This window comes from Petaurus breviceps, unplaced genomic scaffold, assembly GCF_028583685.1.
Source record: "Petaurus breviceps papuanus isolate PSGF00001 unplaced genomic scaffold, PetGlider_PUasm1.0 419, whole genome shotgun sequence".
NCBI lineage: Eukaryota > Metazoa > Chordata > Mammalia > Diprotodontia > Petauridae > Petaurus > Petaurus breviceps.
Genome location: NW_027186324.1, coordinates 13096527 through 13117437, shown reverse-complemented (window position 1 = coordinate 13117437; position 20911 = coordinate 13096527). Strand labels below are relative to the sequence as shown.

General features: G+C 39.4%; 1 protein-coding gene across 1 annotated transcript in view; it reads right to left on the bottom strand.

The window, feature by feature from the left end:
- Positions 1-20911, bottom strand: part of GABRR3 (gamma-aminobutyric acid type A receptor subunit rho3) — a 78670-nt gene that overhangs the window by 48941 nt on the left and 8818 nt on the right. Inside the window, exons 2-3 of the mRNA XM_069100503.1 lie at positions 19757-19771; positions 18213-18322 (exon numbers count right to left, since the gene is read on the bottom strand). Of these exons, the coding sequence (XP_068956604.1) occupies positions 18213-18322; positions 19757-19771 (125 nt within the window). The remainder of the gene's footprint in view (positions 1-18212; positions 18323-19756; positions 19772-20911) is intronic.

Here is a 20911-nt window from a genome sequence, read left to right as displayed (position 1 = left end):
TCTGTCCTCAGACTCTTAGTAACTGTGTGATCCTGAGCAAGTCACTTCACCCTGTTTGCCTCAGTTTCCTCATCTGTAAAATGAACTGAAGAAGGAAATGGCAAACCACTCCAGTATCTTTGCCAAGAAAACCCTAAATGGGGTCACAAAGAGTTGGACACAAGTGAAATGACCAAACAACAATGGAGGGTTTGGGGGGAAAGATAATGAGTTGCGTTTTAGATTTGTTGAATTTAAGATCCTCTAATTGAGACTGGGTTTTTCCATTGTAAATAATTCTGACTAACTCTTCTACGATTGACTCTGTCTATTACCAATGTGATAAAGAACTATAAGATTATCCCTTAGGAATGGGGGCCTGGAGATCTCTGATCATCACAGGTGTTCTCTTATCTCTCCATTGGGACAGGTTTCATTGTTATGACTGTACTTAATATGATGTAGAAGAAAGAGAAAGGAGATTTGGAGTCAAAAGACCAATCCTGATTCTGCTACTTACTAAAGGTAGACAAATTGCTTTATTTTTCTGGGGCTCAGTTCCCTTTTTGTAGTATGAGGGAGATAGGGCTAGATCATCTACCAGTTCCTTTTTAGCCAAATTCTCTGATTTCCTTGATCCTGTAATTCTGCACAAAAAATTAAAAGAGATAAAGGATGTCAAGACTTTCCAAAAATGACCCAGTCCTAGTTTCCACTTGCCTATCATAAGTGATAGCCATTGGTGACAGCCATTGAAATCCCTGTTGAAGTTAGCTGGGCAGGCACATTTTCATATATTTCTTGGCCAACAGTCTGCATCAGGAGTCTTTTGGGTCAGACCTAACTCAGGAAGATCTGGTTGTTAGATTGGAATAGAATAAGACTCCCAGACTATCTAATATTTAACAAAAGAATTTATAATTAACAATAGCATGGGAAAAGAAATTCTTCAAGGATGTAGCCTTGATTTGGTTGGCTAGGCTTAGTTTTTCTACCTTCCTATTTGTTAAGTGATGGGTCTGGTTCAACAGTGGGTAACAGGTCAGATAATGGTGGCCTCTTCACACATTGTGGGTCAAAATTAAGGAGCCTAGACTGCTCCCTGAGCTTTTGCACTTATGTGACCAGGAAGCTATTACAATGGCAGAGCTTTAGTTTCCTGGACCAATTAAATTTCAAGAACACTTTGATCGCTTTGTAGGGTACAAAAGTCCCTAACCTAGCATTTGCATCAGGGATCTTAGTAAATGTTGCTTCCCTTTTGTCCCATTCCTCAACTTTTGGGCTATCCAAGAACCCATCCTATATGGTAGGTAGAGGAAAGACATACCAACTCTGGGGGAACCCTGTTCTAGCCTAGGTTGCCCCAAGCCCATCCAGCCTGATTGATGGCTCACATAACTTGGAAGAGATGGGACTCACTATTTCCATTCCTTACTGTGGGATAGGGAGACCCACTAGATTCTATGGATTCCTAAAGTCCTCTAAGACTTTACCATCTGCATGCTTTTATCCCTAGGATCATTATTTAATCTATTGATGTAACTTGAGAACTGATGAAACTGGATTTCTGGGTCTTGCCATTCACCCCATTTTTGATAGGACTTTTGGGACTTTCTGTACTGTAGTTAAATTTTCTTTTGTGTTGTCTCCATGTGAAGCCAAGCACGAACAGCTTTCCAGAGGGTGGCTGCTGTGAACAGCCCTCAAATTTCTGATTACATAGTATAGCAAACTCTCTGTTTCTTCAGCAAAAAATCAGAGAAAAACATTCACTGAAAATCAAAATACAGCATTCACCATGTCACAGCTCAACAACTTTATCACTAAAATGGCCACATAGTTTTCACCAATGTGGTCACAAAGTTTTGAACAAAGTACAATTATTTAATCAATCCATCACTCAGTAACTCAATCATTCAATCATAAAGTACAAAAGGTCAAAGTTCTCCACCCCTAGGTCACAGTAAATCATAATCTTCTTAGTCAGTACACAGTATCCAAGTAAAGTCTTCTTTCAGGTTGACTCCAGGCTGGCTCTCAGCTTCCATGGTTCCTCTTTCATGGTTCCAGTTCCAACTGTCACCTGGGTTCAAAGGCAGGCAGCTCCCAGTTCCTTGTCCAGTTCTTTGTCCAGTTCCTGTTTCATATTGAAGTTCACAGTGTCCAATTCACCTCAAGGGCTTCACAGTTCCTGTTTCTGGGAAGACAAAACTTGACAGAGCCACAATAATATTCATACACATTGACAGCACCATCATCAATTCACTACCTGCCTGTTAGATCAGCTCAGACCCACCAGCAAGGTCTGAGAACTCAACACAAATCATCAACATAGAAATCAACACACACCCACAAACAAGGTCCAAGAGGTCAGCACAAATCATCAGTGAAGTCCCAGGACCTCCAAACCCTCCTCCAGGACTTCTGTGAACAGACGACCAGAAAATCCTCTTTCAGGGCTTCCAGTAAGGTCCTAGGGCTTCTGTACAAAGTATCACAAACATCAACACATACAGGGCAGACAAACAGAGTGCCAGGACACCAGAAGTTTTCTTCTTGACTCTGTCACCACAAGAGTCCTCTTCTCAGTTCTGCTTTCTCAGCTTGTGCTCTTCCTTATATATGGTCATCAGCTTCTTCCCTTCCTGTTGCAGGAGTTCATGAGTTCTAGGGTTCACAAGTTGTGGGTTCACACGTTCTGTTTCTTAACAGACTTGAAACAAGGCTCAAAAGAAACTTGAACTAAAACAAGGTGTTAATTCAATAGCTGAAACAAAGTGTAAACTACTTCTGTGCTTGCTATCACACTCCATTAATTAGACTTTGAGCTTTCAGAGGGACTGTTGTTTTTCCTATTCATATTGTAGTGGACATGCGAGAAATAACAGGACAGCAAAGCCAATTATAATTTAGGAGTGTTTATTAACCAGCTGGTGACTGCCTCTCCAATAGGGAAGACAGCATCGCGTCTTCTGTAAGATGCATTTTTATAGACCTAGGTGTTGCTAACAGAGTGTGGTTCCAAGGGTGGGGTACCATTTCTAGTAAATTCTTGGGTACCTAACAAGAACAGACTTGTATCTGGGGTATGTTTCTAGCAACACAGGTGAAACGTTCCTTCACTATTATGGCCTATCAGGTGGTTTCCAGGGACCTTGGTAGGGGCCCCTTTTGGCAGGTTTTAGGGGGCTTTAGTGTATAATTTCTGATGGGCACTTCAATATCCCCAGTGCTTTGTTCATATTTTCTTTTTTTATTTTGTTCATTCATAAAGAGGTGATTGAAAGCATTAGAAGTTTAGTTTCTTTTCTTTTAAAGCAATTGGGGTTAAGTAACTTGCTCAAGGTTACACGGCCAGTTATTTTGCGTGGTTGCTAAGTATCCGAGGCCTGAACCGAAGCTGGAACCAATCCTGGGTCTCCTGACTCCGGGCCAGCACTCTCACTCACTGTGCCACCTGACTACCCCTAGTAACTTGCTCAAGGTTACACAGCCAGTTATTTTTTTGTGTGGGTGCCAAGTATCTGAGGCTGGAACTGATCCTGGGTCTCCCAATACTGGACTGGCGCTCTAATTCACTGCACCACCTGGCTGCCCCCTAGAAGTTTAGTTTCTTAACAGAGTAATTGGAAATGTAATGTTATGTTTGAAAATTAAGGTAAACTGAGAGACACAGTTCTGAAAATTTATTAGTTAGACTAGCAGTAACAAATAAATTGGGTCTATAATCTCTCAATAACCAAAGATTCTGAGTGAGAGTTGACAGGGTCTTTTATAATAATTAACTAGTTCAACTCCCTCATTTTGTAGATGAGGAAATTAGAGCTTAGAATGACTATTTACTTGCTAGGGCCATATAAGTAGAAGTGGTACAGACAGGATTGGACCTCCATTTCCAAATCCAGTTCTCTTTTTCTGAACCACTTTGCTGTTCTTGTCAATCATGCTTTCTCCCCTCTTTGACCTTCCTCCATCCCCCCACATCCTCCCCTCCACCCACAATCCTTCCTTTTCTAGGCTTCTCTGCTTCCTGCCAACTGACTTCCTATATCCCCAGCCAGAAAGTGATGAAGAAGTCTTTACTCTAAGAGTATGGTAATGACAAGTTCTAATGAAAACTCATCGTTTGCTATGGATGGAATTTGTTTTTAAACATTAATAAAATGATCCAGGATTTCAGGCAAGTTAACTGCCGATATCATGTATGAAATAGCCAGACTATCAAGGACATTGTCCTCCTGTTTCCTAAACCACTTTTCAAATGTGGGTGGGGTTCTTACTCAAGCCTGGCCCTGAGTATATTTAAAAACATTTTTCTACTTTTCCCCAACATTGTTCTAGTAGTTTCTTACTGATATTAAGATAGTTTAAAGTACACTCCTCCCCCCATATACACACACATATGTATATATACACATACAAACATACATGAGTATATAGAAACGTTTGTCTGATGGGGCACAGGCTCTGGGAAACCCCTTGACCTCTGATTGAATCTTCCCACTTGATGAGGCATTTGCCTGAGGCCATAAGCCTTTCATTATCCTAGGTGACTAGCCCAACTGTCCATTGCCCAGCTGCTTCCCACCCTTTATCCTATCAAAATATCTATACCCAAATCTGTGCCCCTTAAACTAGCCTAGCCCTCCTTGGTGTCATCTCCAGGTAGCCTTCAGCTATTGTCCACCCTTAATCTCATTGCTGGAGTCTGACCTCATTTGACTCCTCCTTAAGACCCTCCCCCCACTCCTCTAGGCCACCCCTAGATGCCTCCCACAATCTGTCTGTATATAAGATGCATCTTGGCTCCGTGAAGGAACTGAGAGTTATCTAGCACAGACCTGGTCTGTGTCAGAGTATTCTGGCCCACTTGTCAATACAAGCTTCACATATACTTAGGCTCCTTAAGAGTCTACCCATTAAGGCAAATCTTTAAGAAACTTTGCTTTACTTTGACTCAGAGAAGACTTGAGTTGAATTCATTTGGCAGGAACTGGTGTGTTGGTATTTTAGGGTCTCGAGCACCCCAATCTAAACCCTAAACCTCAACATGTCCAAAACACATTTCACAACAGGGTTACCATCTTTTGAAGGCAGAGCTCTTAAACTAGTTTAAAAGTCCCTAAATTACCTTCTCAAATCAGATTTACGTTGAACTCTCCAAAAATTCTGCTCAGAAAGTTAGCCCCTATCCACCTTTTAAATCATGCTTTCATGGGGGAATTGGCTGCGGGGGGGAGGTAGGGGAGGAATCTAGAGTATAAAGGGGACAAGGACTAGGCCTGTAATTTCACTGATATAAGGAATCCCTAAGAGGAAACTTTCAACCAATATAGGACAGCACCTTCTCAGATTGATGCCCAGCCCTAGAGCACCCAAAGAAGGTTGAGTGACTTTCTCAGGGTCACACTGCCAGTATGTGTCAGTGTGTGTCTAAGAAAGATCATGTATTCAGCCATAGCTAAGATAAATAAGATAATAATAAATAGATAAATATAAGGAACCTCAGGGAACATCTGGCAGCTAGGAGGCACAGTGGATAGATATACTGTGGGGGCTGCAGTCAGGAAGGCTCATCTTCCCGAGTTCAATCTGGCCTAGCACACTAGCTGTGTGACCCTAGACAAGTCACTTAACCCCACTTGCCTCACTTTTTTCATCTGTAAAATGAGCTGGAGAAGGACATGGCAAATTATTCCAGTATCTTTGCCAAAAAAAAACCAAAAGGGGTCACAAAGAGTCAGAGCACGACTGAAAAAGTGACTAAGCAACAAGAAAACACAGCAGGAAGATCTAGTAAAAAAATCATAGAATCATCATAGTGGACACTGTCTGAGGGATTCTCTATCCCAACTAGTATTTGAACATAGATTTAATAATCTCATGTCAAATACACATATTTGATATATATATATATATATATATAATTGGAATATGCATAATTCAAGTGAAACTTAAGTATTAAGATTATTTTTTTTTTGCTTTTTGGAGAGGGGAAGGTAATTGGGGTTAAGTGACTTGCCCAAGGTTACACAACTAATTTTACGTTGTGTCTGAGGCCAGATTTGAACTCAGGTCCTCCTGACTCCAGGGCTGGTGCTTTATTCACTGTGCCACCTAGCCACCCCCAGTATTGAGTATTAAATTAATATATTTAAGTCATAGATCTAATGACCTTATTTAAATGTTAATTAAAATTAAATTCCCCCCTCCAAATATCTACAATTCTCAAAATTTCCAAAAAGAGAAAAAGAATGCAAAACCAGAGTTGGAAGGGGCCTCAAATGCCACCTAGTTCAGCTCATAGCTAAACAAGAATTCTGTCCCCTCCATTCCCATTTTTTTCCTTACTTGAACGACTTCATTAGTGGGAAATTTACTATGCAATAAAGCAGTTTATTCTGTTTCTGGACATCCCCAAGTGTTAGGAAGCTCTTCCTTATGATGAAAAAAATAAATTCCCCCTTTAATTGCCTCCTGGAGATGCTCAGAATAAATCTCATTCCCTTTCTAATATCTTAAGATAAATAGAAACTATGTTCTATGCTATGTTTCATCTTTTCCTGGTTGAACAATCCTAGGTCTTCCAACCAGTTCTCATATGACATCATTGCTACACCTTTTATCACCCTGAACGTTCTTTATTGTCCTGGTAAAATGAGGCACTCTAAGGTTATGATAATATTGATTATGTGGTCTTGTTAATACAATCTCTTCACTTGATAGAAGAAATTAAGACCCAGAAAAGTTAGTAAAAGTTAGTGATGTTTCTACTCAGATAGGTAGTGGCATAAACCTTTATGATTAATTTTCAAAGATACATAGAATTTTAGAGAGTGTGGTTCTCAGTACTTTGGTAGTTCAACCCTTATTTTACAGATAAAAACATTAATGTTTAAATAGATTAAATGGCAAGTGTCCAAGGTTACACTCTTGTACTAATTAGTACAAGAGTTGGATTAAAACCCAGATTCTCCATAGCCCTTTCTATTATATCACTTTGCCTTTCTTTTACATAGAAAAATGACTGCAGACTACTTTCTATACACTTTGGAGAATCAGAGGGAACAATAATTTTATAACTTCATAGTGCCTTTTAACTTTGTAGAAACATTTCATTATGTACCATCTCATTTGATTCTTGTAGAAGGTGCAATGTCCTAAGAAAAAGATGATCAGCAATGTCAAAGGCTGCAGAGAAATCAAGAAGGATGAAGATTGAGAAAAGACCATTAGATTTGGCAGTTAAGAGATTGTTAGTAATGTTGGAAAAAGTAGTATTGATTGAATGATGAGACTGGAAACTAGACTGTAGAGATTTAAGAAGATAATTGAGAAGAAAGGAAGTGGAGGCATCTATAGACAGCTTTCTCAAGGAGTTTGGTTATCCACAAAATGGTGAAGACGTATGAGATGGTAGCTAGTAGGAACAGAAGGATTATGTGAGAGTTTTTTGAGGATGGGGAGACATGGGCAGAAGATAAACAACCAGTAGACAAGGAGAGATTAAAGAAAAGTGAAAAGTAACAGGGTAATCTGCTTGAGAAGATGGGATAGAATGGGATCACTTATGCATATTAAAAAAGGCTTTTCTTTGGCAAGGAGAAGGGCTTCTTCATTATGTGAGAAGGGGAGAAGAAAGAGATAGTGGCAGAAGGCATATGAATGATGAAACATGAGGAAGAGGGTAGAAGAGGGAGCTTTTGATGGATGGTCTCAATTTTTTTTTTTTAGTAAAGTATAAGGCAAGATTCACAGGTGAGAAGGTAGGGACTAGGGGAATTTTAGGAGGTATAAGGAGGGATGAAAAGCATGGAAGAGCCTCTGTGGTGAGTGGAATGGCAAATGGGATAATGAGAAGTGTAAAAAGTTGCCTTGCAGCAGGGAGAGCCCAGTTGAGATTATGTAACACAAATTTGTTGTGGATCCAGTGAGCTTGGTTTCGTGATTTTCTCCAGCTTCATTCAGTAGTACATGTGTAGATATGAAGGCACCAGGTAGTGGGGGTGACCCTAGACTGAGGCTTGGCAAAAAAAGATTGGCAGTACAATTAGGGGTGGACAGGTGGCTTAGCGAGTAAGAGCACCGGCTCCAGTGTTGGGATGACCTGGGGATCAAATCTGGGCTCAGATACTCAGCACCACACCCAGAAATACCTGGCCATATAACCTTGAGCAAGTTACTTAACCCCAATTGCTTAGGGGCGGCCAGGTGGCTCAGCTAGTAAGAGCACCAGCTCCAGTGTCGGGATGACCTGGGGATCAAATCTGGGCTCAGATACTCAGCACCACACCCAGAAATAACTGGCCGTGTAACCTTGAGCAAGTTACTTAACCCAGATTGCTTAAAAAAAAAAAAAACAAGATTGGCAGCACAAGGGGGAGAGGGACTGGAGAGAGGAAAGTGTAGAATTGAACTGGTTTGTCATGGGTTCATCATTGGGAAAGAGAGATAAGCTAGTTCAGCAGTGACGGGGAAAAACTGAAGAGTCAAGGACCTGGAGGTCATATGTAGATGAAGAATTAGACTTGGGATTGCAAGGGAGTGGGATATGTGTAATGCCGGTAGAGTTTAATGAGATAAAGGACTTCCAGAATTCATGAACATGGAGGTGACGCATTTGTGAGCGATGGCAAGATCAAGGGTAGGACTATCTTTGTGTGTGGTTGGAGTAGAATGCAGGAGTAAGCAGGTAACGAGAGATGACAAAGCTGCGGAACTGGGTGTTAGGGTGCTTGAGGGATTATCAATATGTGTGTTGAAATCCTCTAGTACGAGGGTAGGAATTGAGAAGGTAAAAAGACTGTGAGCCAGGCATTGTACTAATTGAGGAAATGAGGGGAGCACCCTAGAAGGAGGGAGACAGCAGCTGTGTATGAGAATGTGAATGACTGGTAGATATGGATTGAGTGAACCTCAAAGGAGGAGAGGTTACCAAATGATAGCAGCAGAGGGAGAACCTGGAAGTGGTTACGGGGAACAAGAAGTATTCCAACTCTCCCACCTATCCTAGTGGGTTGGGGAATGAGTGACAGTGCTCCACTAAGTCCTTTAAGTGTGTCCTCAATGCTTGTCCTTCTTGAATAAGTCAAGTAAATATCCTTTTATTAACCGTTTAATAATCTACAAGTATCTCATTTGTGATGGGCAGCTAGGGGGCTCAGTGGATAGTGAAGTCAGGGAGACCTGAGTTCAAATTCGGTTTCAGACCCTAGCTGTTGCTGACTGGGCAAGTTACTTAACCCTGTTTGCCTTTGTTTCCTCATCTACAAAATGTGCTGGAGAAGGAAATTGCAAACCACTCTAGTATCTTTGCCAAGAAAATCATGCCCAGATAGGGTCATGAAAAGTCAGACATGACTGAACAACAAAAAACAACAGTCCCATTTTGTTTCATAAGTAAACCTAAACCATTAGGGGACTGATCTAACCCAGAACAATGTTCACAACAACCTCCTAAGTTGCTTTCCCTTAAATGTGAGCAAACCAAGTCAGGGAGAGGTTAAGAAACTTGTACAGAGTCATACAGCTAGGTAATGACAACCAGGAGTAGTCTGAGGCTCTGAACTCCCGAGAACAATTTTAATGGGAGGATCACAGAAGTCCCTGTCATTGCTGGTGCTTTTAATGGCAGAGACCCAGCTGCCAGAAGCTCCATATTCTGTAATTGATTTCAATTCAAAGAAAAAAAGAAAATAAATCTCAAATCCATAAGACTCATGAAAAAAAGTCCTTAGTTATGGGAGACAAGAAAAACAGGGAAAACATAAAGTAAACAAGATGCAATTTATAAGCCACATTAAATAAAACGCTTCCCCTAAATTTACGTCCTAATGTTTCTACATAATGAGTCAATTAATCTTCTAATGCTTTATAAAAGTAAAAACCAGCAAAGGAACAGCTGACTTTAATGTTAAAGCTAATTAAGAAAACACATTAATATGAGAGAAGTGCTTACCTTACGGTTAGCTCAAAAAGAAAGAAACTGTGCATTTGTGTATATGCTTAGAGATAAATATACAAAGGAAGAGAAGATGTATTATAAATGACATTTACCTCCTGTCACCAGAATTGCTTGCGTCCAAGCAAGTGTTCAGGTGAAGGAGGCTTTCCTGATCTGTGGAAGAGACAGCAAAGCACCAAGTCTTACTGTGTGGGGACACGTGAAACTTTAGAAACTGATCGTAGGTTTAGTGCTGAAGCTGGATTATACTGAGAAACTGATTGTTAAATTTTCTCCGTAAGCACGGATAGCTCAGAAACTGGCAAATGCTAAAAAGTAGGGCTTCGTTTATTATTTGGTCTAGATGTAAGAAAGTGATGGAGAAAATGTTAATAATACATATTTAAAAGTGGGTGGTTCATAACTCCTCCTGTCCCCTAACATTTATCAGCACATTCCTGGTTGGAATAAACTTTAGAAGGTCATTTAGTCCAAGTCTTTTGTAGTAACACAGGTTTAGAGTTGGGGCAAACCATGTCTAGTCCAATCCCCTATTTTTTATAGTTGAGGAAAATGAGATCCAAGGTTCAAAGGTAAAGTATCTTGCCCATGGTCACACAGGTTATCAAGTAGGGAATTTAAACTTAGGTTTTCTGGTTCCAAATGCAGTTTGTGCAACAAACAAACTCTTTATTTTACATATTAGGGAACTGAGGTCCAAAGAAGTTCTGACTTGTTCAAGGACATACTGGTAGTAAGTATCAGAGTCACAATTCAAACGAATATCAGTCTTCTGATTCTATATTTGGTACTCTCTTCTCTTTAAATATTTTTACTGAGACTACAAGTCTTAAGATTGAGTTCAATGAAAGTTCTGGCCATTTGGCCATTATAAAGGGACAGCCTACAATTAGTCATCAGAAAACTTTCGTACTCATCCAGAATATGCTACCCTGACTAACTGCATTCAAACACACAGATACACATACACATACTTTAGGATGATATGGTATTTAGACAGATTCCCGAAGACACCCAAATCAGGCAAAGTGGGATGGAAAGATTTGAAAAACTTAGTAATATAGGGTAAATAAAAATCTTCTTTAAGAAATAAGTAAGGGCCAGCCAGGTAGCTCAGTGAATAGAGCACCGGCACTGGAGTCAGACACATACTAGCTGTGTGACCTTAGGCAAGTCACTTAACCCCAATTGCCTTGCCTTCCCCCCTCCAAAAAAAAGAAAAAAAAAGTGAAGGCTTAGCACTTAATAATCTGGACTGAATGCTCTCATAGTCCAAATTCATATGACATTTGTTTAGATATCATAATTGTCCCAGAAGCCATGTAGAGTATGCTGGTCTTGATATTTAGTTGATCTGAGTCCAAATCCTGATTCTCATACTTACTTGGCATAGGACCATAGGAAAGTCATGTAAAAACCCAGAGGACCTAGGTTTAAGTCCTGGCTGTGACACGCTAGCTGTAACTTTTCAAGGTTACCTACCTTCTCGGTTTCCTCATTTGTGTGTTGAGAATAATGCCTGTAGTGCCGACCTTTTTGTTGTTGTTCAATCATTTTTCGATCACATCTGACGCTTTGTGACTCCATTTGGGGTTTTCCTGGCAAAGATACTGGAGTGGTTCAGCATTCCTTCTCCAGCTCATTTTACAGATGAGGAAACTGAGGCAAACGTGTTAAGTGACTTGCCCAGGATCAGGGCTCAGACTCAAATGAGATAATGTATGTTGAGTTATACAAATGTTAGTGTTATTATGATTCTTTGTTGTATTTGACTATAAACAGCCCTTTCCTCCAGGATTTTTAATAGATGAGTTTAACTGGAAGAAACCTGACCTGATCAAGGCATGGAACATCTCTATAACATTACAGAAAACTAGCTTCCGGAAAGGTTCTGTCCTGTTTATTGGGTTCCTCTCTTATCATTGCTCATGTGATGAGAGCCCTCTGGTGGTCAAGGAGTACCCCAACTCAGGCTTCTATCTTTATTTTCAGTCCTTCCCATTAGTCAATCATCATTTAGCATTTATCAAACCTTGGCAGGATGCTAAACTCAAGAGACACAAAGAAAGAAAGAAAACACCAGCAACACGTTAAGAAACCTCCAGAACAGTCCCTGTTTTCAAGAAGCTTATATTAAAGAAAAGGGAATTCCAGGGAAATTTTGAAGGGATGCTAAACTGCTAAATGAGGTTCTGAACAATTCTTTGGCAATGGTGGTTCTTGAAAGAGAACTGGTGTGTGTATGCATGTGTGTGTGTGTATGTGTGTGTATGTATGTGTGTGTGTGTGTGTGGTGTTAAAGTGTGGGATATTGGACATTTTCTCTTAGCAGAAAAATCTATTTCTGAGTGAAAAAAAAAGAATTGTTTGTGTGGGGAATGTTAGCACAGGCCTACGTGAATTGCTTGAGCTTGGGAGTTCTGAGCTGCAGTGGGCTTCACTGATCAGGCCTCTGAGCTAAGTCTGGCAGCAGTAGAGTGAGTGAGCCCCTGAGAACAGAGGACCACTGGACTAAGGAGGATTCAACCCAGTTGTGTGCTAATAAATATGAAACAACTGGTTCTAAGGGAAAAAATGAATGGCACATTAAAATGTCATCTGCATCATTAAAATTTTCTCCACTTTCTTGAGACAATCAGTAGAATGATAAATCAAGCCCCAATTTGTAGATTTTGCCAATTTCAGAGATGTAAATGTTTACGCTAAAAATTTAACATTTAACTGTAGCTTGCACTGACTCCAGCATATTCTTGGTCAAATGGCCCTAGTCTGAACCATGTTGAACCACCCCCCAGTAGTAGCATCATTCCTGTGAATGGCTGCTGCATGTCTAACCTGAGAGACACAGGGAGACCCAGTTTCTAAATTTAAAAAAAAACAACTTGTACCTACAACTCAGACATAATACATTGGAAAGGGTTTGGGAACCAGAGGACCTGGGTTTAAGTCCTGGCTCTGAGGTGGTAGCTGTAACTTTTCAAAGTCATCTACCTTTTCTAAGATGTAGTTTTCTCCTCTATAAAAATGAGAGATAGGAGGTGAATGGGTGAGATGGTCTCTAAGGTCCCTTCTAGTACTAACATAACATAGCATAGCATAACATAACATAACATAACAAAGCAAAGCATAGCATGGCATAACATAACATAACATAACATAACACAACATAACCACAAGACAACACATAAAATTTAACATAGAACATAACATAGAACATGGCACAACACAGAAAACATACCATAACATAGAACAATTAACATATGATCCTAACATAACTGCTTATAAAATCTCTGAGTTGAAAGGGACTTTAGAGGCCGTCTAGTCCTTGGATAAGAATCTCCTTTATAAAGATGCCTGGCACGTGCTCTTTCAGCCTTTGACTGAATATGTCAGTGAGATTGAATATGACTCCACTGTCTCCTGAGACAGCCCCTTCCAGCTGGAGAGCTCTCTAATTGTTAGGAATTCTTTTAAAAATTTAACGGACATTTATTAAGCACTGGACTGCCAGATACTTGATAAATGTTGTCTCATGTTATCCTAACCCTGGGAGGTAGGTGCTATTATTATCTTCATTCTTCATGAGGAAACTGAGGCAGGCAGACAAAGTCACACAGCCAGTGTCTCAGCTCACATTTGAACTTGGAGTCTTTCTGACTCCAAGTCCAGAGTTTTATGATCACACCACCTTGCTGCCCGTAGGAAGGAAGCTGAAATCTACTTCTTTGCCATTTCTATTCATTGCTCAATTTAAAGAGTTCTAGGATCTTGAATTAAGACTGCTTCAGGGCTCCAGAGCAGCAAAAGCTAACCAACCAAAAAAAAAAACCCAAAACACCAAACCAAAACAGAACAAAAAGCCTTCTGTCCAGTCGTGCTCGGATTTTGCACAGCTAATGAAGTAAAGCAGAGAATCTGGGGCCCATGTAGCATTTTGGAAAAAACTTAGATGTAGCTTAGCGATCACAGGCATATTTCATCCTACCCACCCACAATGGGATTTAAGATGATAGATTCAGAGCTGGAAGGAACCTCAGAGGTCACCTAATCCAGGCTCCGCATTTTACAGATGAAGAAATCGAAGTCCAGAGAGGACAAGTGACTTTTCCAAAGTCGTAGAGACAATAAGTGACAGAAGCAGGTGCTTTGATTACAAACCTAGCGTTCTTTCCATGGAACCACATTGAACAGGTTATGTGCGAAAGCATATGAGCAGATGCATCCTATGTTGTGCCCATCTGCTTGCTGTCCTTTACTGGCCCCCAACTGTAACCATGACAACAGCTTTACTGAAAAGTTATAAGCTTCCTCCCCCCCACAGGCCCCACGATTATGATGACGGATGCAGCTGTGCTTATTTAATTGCAGGAAAGCCCTTTCTCCCACATCCCTTAAACTCATGTTTCCAAACAACTTTAAAATAGCAGTTAACAGTGCAGGAAGTCTGGGAGTGTGAGTATACCAGAAGCAAGTATGATGGGACCCTCCCTCTCTCAGGGAATCTGAGAAATGAAGCCGGGGACCTGGATTTATTTTTCCAGCTGATTCTATGTCTTCATTAGGCCCCTGTAAAAAATAAAAGTCATATTTCCCTCTCAACATGTGATCATGTTCACTTCAGAAGAATCATAGAGAGAGAAGAGACTTCCAGAGGTCATATATTTCACGTCTTTCTCTTTAGTCAGGGTTTATCTCTCATTCATTGCAGTTAGAAGGTCTTTTTAAAAAAAATTTGTAGTGAAACATCAGAAAAGGAGCATTTTCATGCCCAGAGCAGAACAAAACAAGAGGATTCTGTATGAAACTGCAAATGGGGGGTGCCTTTAAATGAAAGCAGGAGATCGTAACCCAGAGTCCTGGAACTTGTTTTTTAAATATTTTGACAAATGTTTCCTTTATAAGCCCACGTGTTGTTTTATATATTAAAAGGCATTATTCTGTGAAGGTGTGTGTATAGGGACTGCCAAAGGGAAAAAAAAACTCAGTTCATGGGCAGCAATGGCATTTGGCAAATGATTGTCCTACAAATAAAGGGGGTCTAGCAACAAAATTCAACTCTCATATTTATTTACTTCAAAGGTTTGTGAATTCATTGGTACAGGTACGACTGGTGCAAATACCAGCCCTTCTGTGTTTTAGGAGATTGATTAATAACTTGCTGTAGAGGTAGTTGGCTCTAACAGTGGATGGAGTATTGAACTAGAGGCAGGGTGACCTAATTTCAAGTCCAGCCTCAGATACTTGTTAGTTGGGTGACCCGGCAAGTTACTTCACTTCTTCCTGACTTAGTCATCTCAGTCGTAAAATGGGAATAGCAATGGGGATCATAGATGAGGACAATAAAAAGCACCCACATCAACATGAAATTATATTCTTAAAGTGCTTACCACAGTTCCTGGCACATAACAGGCACTTAATAAATGCTTATTCCCTTTTCTTCTCCATCCTCCTCTCCAAAATATCATCTGAGAAAGCATCAGACCTATCCAAACTTAGCTAGGCTGGGTGTTTTCAATCTAGCAAAATTAACTTTCTAACAAAACCAAAGGAGATGTTTATTTCAAAGTTACAAAATTTTAAAAGTAAATCGAATTCCCTTTGATCCAGCAATACCACTATTAGGCATATATACCAAAGAGATTAAAAAAAAAAAAAGAAAAAGTACCCACGTGGGTATGAAAATATTTATAGCAGTTCTTTTTGTGGTGGCAAGGACATTGAAGGGATGCCCATCAATTGGGAAATGGCTGAACAAGTCGTGGCATATAGTTGTGATGGAATACTATTGTGCTACAAGAAATGATGAGCAGGATGCTTTCAGAAAAACTTGGAAAGTAAAGTGAGCAGAACCAGATAACATTGTACACTGTAACACCAATATTATACAATGATCAACTAAGACCGACTTACTTATTCTTAGCAATTCAAAACAATTCCAAAGGATTTATGATAAAAAATGCTATCTACCTCCAGAGAAAGAACTGATGGAGTCTGAATTATGTGATCATTCAGTCATCATTGAATCAAATTTTTTAAAACTTTCTTTTTGTTTTTCTGGTTTTATTTTTTTGCTATGTTTTTGTTTGGAACATGGCTAATATGGAAACATGTTTTGCATGGCTGCACATATATGGTCTTCATCAAATTGTTTGCTTTCTCAAGGAGGGGGAAGGAAGAAAGAGAATTTAGAACTCAAAATTTTAAAAAGCGAATGCTAAAAATTGTTTTTATATGCAAACTGAAAAAAAACATTTTCACAAAAAAAGAAAGTAACTCAAATTATAGTCCTTACATCAAGTTACTGTAGAAAAGTTTTAAAAGTATTTAAAAGGCTTAAGAATCATGACAAGGATTATGAGACACATGTGAAAGTGACTTAGGATGCATCAATATTAAAATATAAGCATACGTGTGTGTGTGTGTGTGTGTGTAATAGGCATTCCAACAGAAAATAAAGCAGTGCTTCCTACTTCACACTTGGTTATCACTAGTTCAATAGCAAGCCTGAAAAATTACTTAAAATTAGTTTCACTTAGAATTTTTTATGGTTATGCTTCATTTACCTTTGCATTGGTGAACTTTCATTGTGTTTCAGACTTCTATAAAAACCCAAGAAGTGTTTGCTGTACACAAGCCCCAGACAAGCCTGAACTCAAAGCCCTTACAGCACAGGAAGGCCTGCGGGACCTTATCCTCTACTGTCTTTAATTTTTTTTTAAAGGCAGGGATATCAGCACAGCACAACAAGGCAGGAAGTAGGATTTTAGCATATTAATTTTTAGAAATATTCTGTACCCTTGCTAATTTTATTTCACATCGCAGTTTCACCTCGAGGAGTAATGCGATCTTATCTATAGACAAAGTATAGTGAAAGGATGAGAATTTATTTTTTCAATTTAAGATGGAATTATGCAAGACAGAAATTCATAACATCTCTGCTTTCTTCTCTGTAAAATGGGAACAAAAATGCTACCTCTGTAATAGTAATGGAATCTAAAGATCCTCCTGTATTGGCTTGGTTTTGTGTTGAAACAACACGGGTTGAGTGTTGAAACCCAGAGCTTGTGGGATGGAATTGTTGAAGTGAAAAGAGAGGGCTGAACTGGGAGGAGCTGGTGCTGTGGATAGAGAGAAGGCCCAAACAGAGAGAGAGAGGCCAGAAGAACTTTTGGGAGCAGCATCATGGAGGCAGAGAGAGGATTGCTGAGGGGTAGTTGGAGCTGCCCAGGACTTTTGAGAGCTGCCACACGGAGCTGCCAAGAACTGAGGATACATGGCTGTGATGGTGATACTTTGTCTGTCTGTTTTGATGTTGTTTTGCCAGATTCTTCTGCTGGTGAAGGCCAGTGATGTTGTTGCAGAGGTTCTGGAACCTTGCTGTTGGTTGAGAAGCCCTGAAGAAGGATTTTCTTGTTGTATGTTTACAGAAACCCTGGAGGAGGGTCTTGCTGATATTTTCAGGGGTCCTGAGACTGTTCTGCGGGCAGAGAGTGAATTGATGAGGACACTGACAATGTATATTGTGTCTTTGTTAAGCTTTGTCTCCTCAGGAACAGAGATTACTGAGAACTTGCCTCGGGTCAAGATGAAGAAAAGACCTCTCTTTGGGTATTAAATGCTGTGATGATATGTTAGCTTTGCTGTAGCTCAGCGGTAGATGGCCTTTGTGGTCTCCACTGCCTCTTTTGACAAGGTGCTTGGCATTAACTGATGATAATTGTAATTCAGTTGTGATTGAGGGGTGGGAAATTGGACTTTTTTGTGCTCTGTGATTGACCAAATGAATATATTTTGTTTATGATTGGAAACTAATCTTAATTTCCATTTGAGAAGAGAGATTTGTGATAGACTAAATGAATGTACTTCCCAGGGGTGGAGTAGTACTTGCAAATTATTGAATCACACTTGGTGAATGCTGTATATTGATTTTCTCTGTTCTGTGAATGTTTTGCTTTAATTTGTCACTGAATAAAATGGAGAGTTACCATGCTGGTATTCTGAACCTTGGAAGTTGCCTTTGCTTGGCATTACAACCTCTCAGGATTATTAGGGAGAAAATGCTTTATAACCTCTAAAATGCTATATGAATATGTTATAATAAGATGCAAATCATTATCATTGAAGAAAAATATCTGCTTCAGAGCCAGTTTTTCATCTTGCATTCTTACTCCAACTTTCCATTTCTACTTGTGACAGTGCCACATTGAGGAAAGCTTGAGGAAAAAATTGGCTTTCACTTATTGTGATGCCTTGAGTTTTTGCTTACCTCCAAATCCAGGTCTCATTGCAAAGTCATGGTCCTCTATGTGGAGAAGCTGATCATACTTGAATGGCCATATTTTTGTGCTGTCTTTCTTCATTTTAATTTCTCTTTTGCTGTAAAAACAAAAAGCAAAATAAAGAAAAACAGCAACAAAAATGTCTTGAGGTATCATTCTAAAATGGCTGAATTTAACTTATGTAAGTACATTCATTGCAAGATATTGTGAAAGAAGAATGGAGAAAGAATGGAAATTGATGTTGCACATGACTCGTGGTATTCTGATGTTTACTGCTTATTAGCTTGGAGAGAAGGGATGAGGGAGCTAGTGGAGTAGAATTATAGTCCAAATTCCACCGAATTTTGCCCAGCTGAGTATAGACCACATGTGTTGTCCCATAAATGTCCTCTGAAATAAGATGGGAGTAGTTTGAAATATGAAAAATAGATTTGTTGGACCTGTAGTCATTGCCCAAAGAGTGTGATATGTTTCTCTTTTGATTTCTAAAATTGGACCATTTCCTAAAATTTCCTCAGACACAAATGTGATTTGTGATCATTATGAGAACATTAGACACTAAGTCTCCATCTTCCTGTGTAAACCTCCACTTATTTAAATGCTGTTGTTTGGTTGTTTTACAGTCATGTCAAACTCTTTGTGACCCTATTTGGGTTTTCTTGGCAAAGGCACAAGAGAGATTTGCCATTTCCTTCTCCAGCTCATTTCACAGATGAAAAAACCGAGGCAAATGTATTACTCTTTTTTTTCTCCTTTGTTGTAAGTGGTTTTCTGGGCAGCAAGAAGAAGGTTATATCTAAAATAAAAGTTAGGTAAAGACTTGTTCAGGTTCACATAGCTAGTATGTGTCTGAGATTAGATTTGAACACAAGAAGGTGAGTCTTCCTGATTCCAGGCTTGACACTCTATTCCTTGCACCACCTACCATCATGAATAGGTAGCAGAATCGGCAGTCTTGAATAGTGGGTATATCATTGTCAAATGCCTGTGAGTGGGACAGGTATCTATGTAAAGGGAATATTTGAAGTTATGGTAGTGAATGAAATTGCCAAAGGAGGTGGGGTGTAGAAAGAGAAAAGATGACCAAATTAAAAACCAGGGAAACACAAACCTCAAAGGAATCAGGAAGAGTGTAACGACCCAGAAATGGGAGACTGATGACATCTAGAAACACAAGATCATAGTTCTGGAATGGAAAGGGCCCTTAGAAGTCATCAATGCAACTCCCTCATTTTACAGATGTGGAAACGAAGGCCCAGAGACATTTAGTGACTTGCCCAAGATCATAAGTGGTAGAGGCAGGATTCAAACTCAAGTTCTATAATACAATTTCTTCTCTCTAATCCATCCTTTATACTATTGCCAGATTAACTTTTTTATACATAGATCTAGTCTGTGTTACTATTCTGCTCAAAAATTTTCAGCAACTCCCCTTTGCTTAGTAAGAAAAAAATCATTCTCCTTAGACTGGTATGAAAAAATATCTTCTATCTTTACCTAACTTTTATTTTAGATATATCCTTCTTCTTACCTCCCAGAAAACCACCTATAACAATGAAGAAAAAAGAAAAAAAGGAGAGTAAGTTAGCAGTATTAGCCAAGTTTCGTACATGCGTTCTTCTGTAAGCGTAGTTCCTTATCCATGCAAAGAAAGTTGCCTTTTCTTCGGGGCCAGGCTTGCTAATTACAATTATAGCCCTCGGTTGCAAATTTTGCTGTAGGTGTTCTATACCCTTACATTGTTGTAGCCCATTTTCTACATTGTTTTCATCATTCTGTTTCTTTGTATCCGTTTATTTAAGTTTTCCCATGCCTTCTGTATCCTTCATATTCACTGTTTCTAAAAGTAGAAGAAATATCTATCACATTCGTGTGTAGTTCTCCTTTTGGGGTTAATTTCCCATCTCTCATGTGAACTGGCTGACTGAATCTCCAGAAACGGACTGATTACTTCTCCCTTTAGGAGGGTTTTGAGGGATAATCCTACTGGCCTGGAGTTTCTAGTATTGTCACAAACTGACCCTACTGAGATACTTCTATTTATCATTAGCTAGTGTGAATTAGATTTTGGAAAAAAAAAAAAAACATTCACTAAGTGTAGTGAGGATGATCATTATAGAAACATCTCCTTAAAATGGGAGTACACTCTCTCCTTGCCCTGGGGAAAGTGAGATCAAACTTAGAGAGAATAATACACTCAGAGCTCCTGGTTTCTACAAGTCTAATTTCTCTCTATATGAAATTTGTCTTAGAGATGATTCTCTGCTGGGCTCCAAAGGTAGGTGTCCTTGTAGAGACCGAAAACTGCCTTTCCTTCATGTGTTCAGATGTCGCCATCAGTCTCTATTTCTCTGGGGACATTTCTATCAGCTCTGGTTGATACGGCTATCAATTCCAATGCGAACTCCATCTCTTCTGACTTTTTAAGTTGCTGGGAATAAAAAAGACTGCTGGGAAAATTGGAAAGTATTCTGGCGAAATTAAATTCAAACTAATACTTCATACCATATATGTAGTTCATTTTTTATTAATTGATCCTATTGAATTGCCTTGGCCTTTTGTGATTACATTAATTGGGGTAAGAGGAATTTCTGAACTTATACTTATACTAAAATTTAGCCAGTTCCCAAATGATGAACTTCTTTCTTTCTTTCTTTCTTTCTTTCTTTCTTTCTTTCTTTCTTTC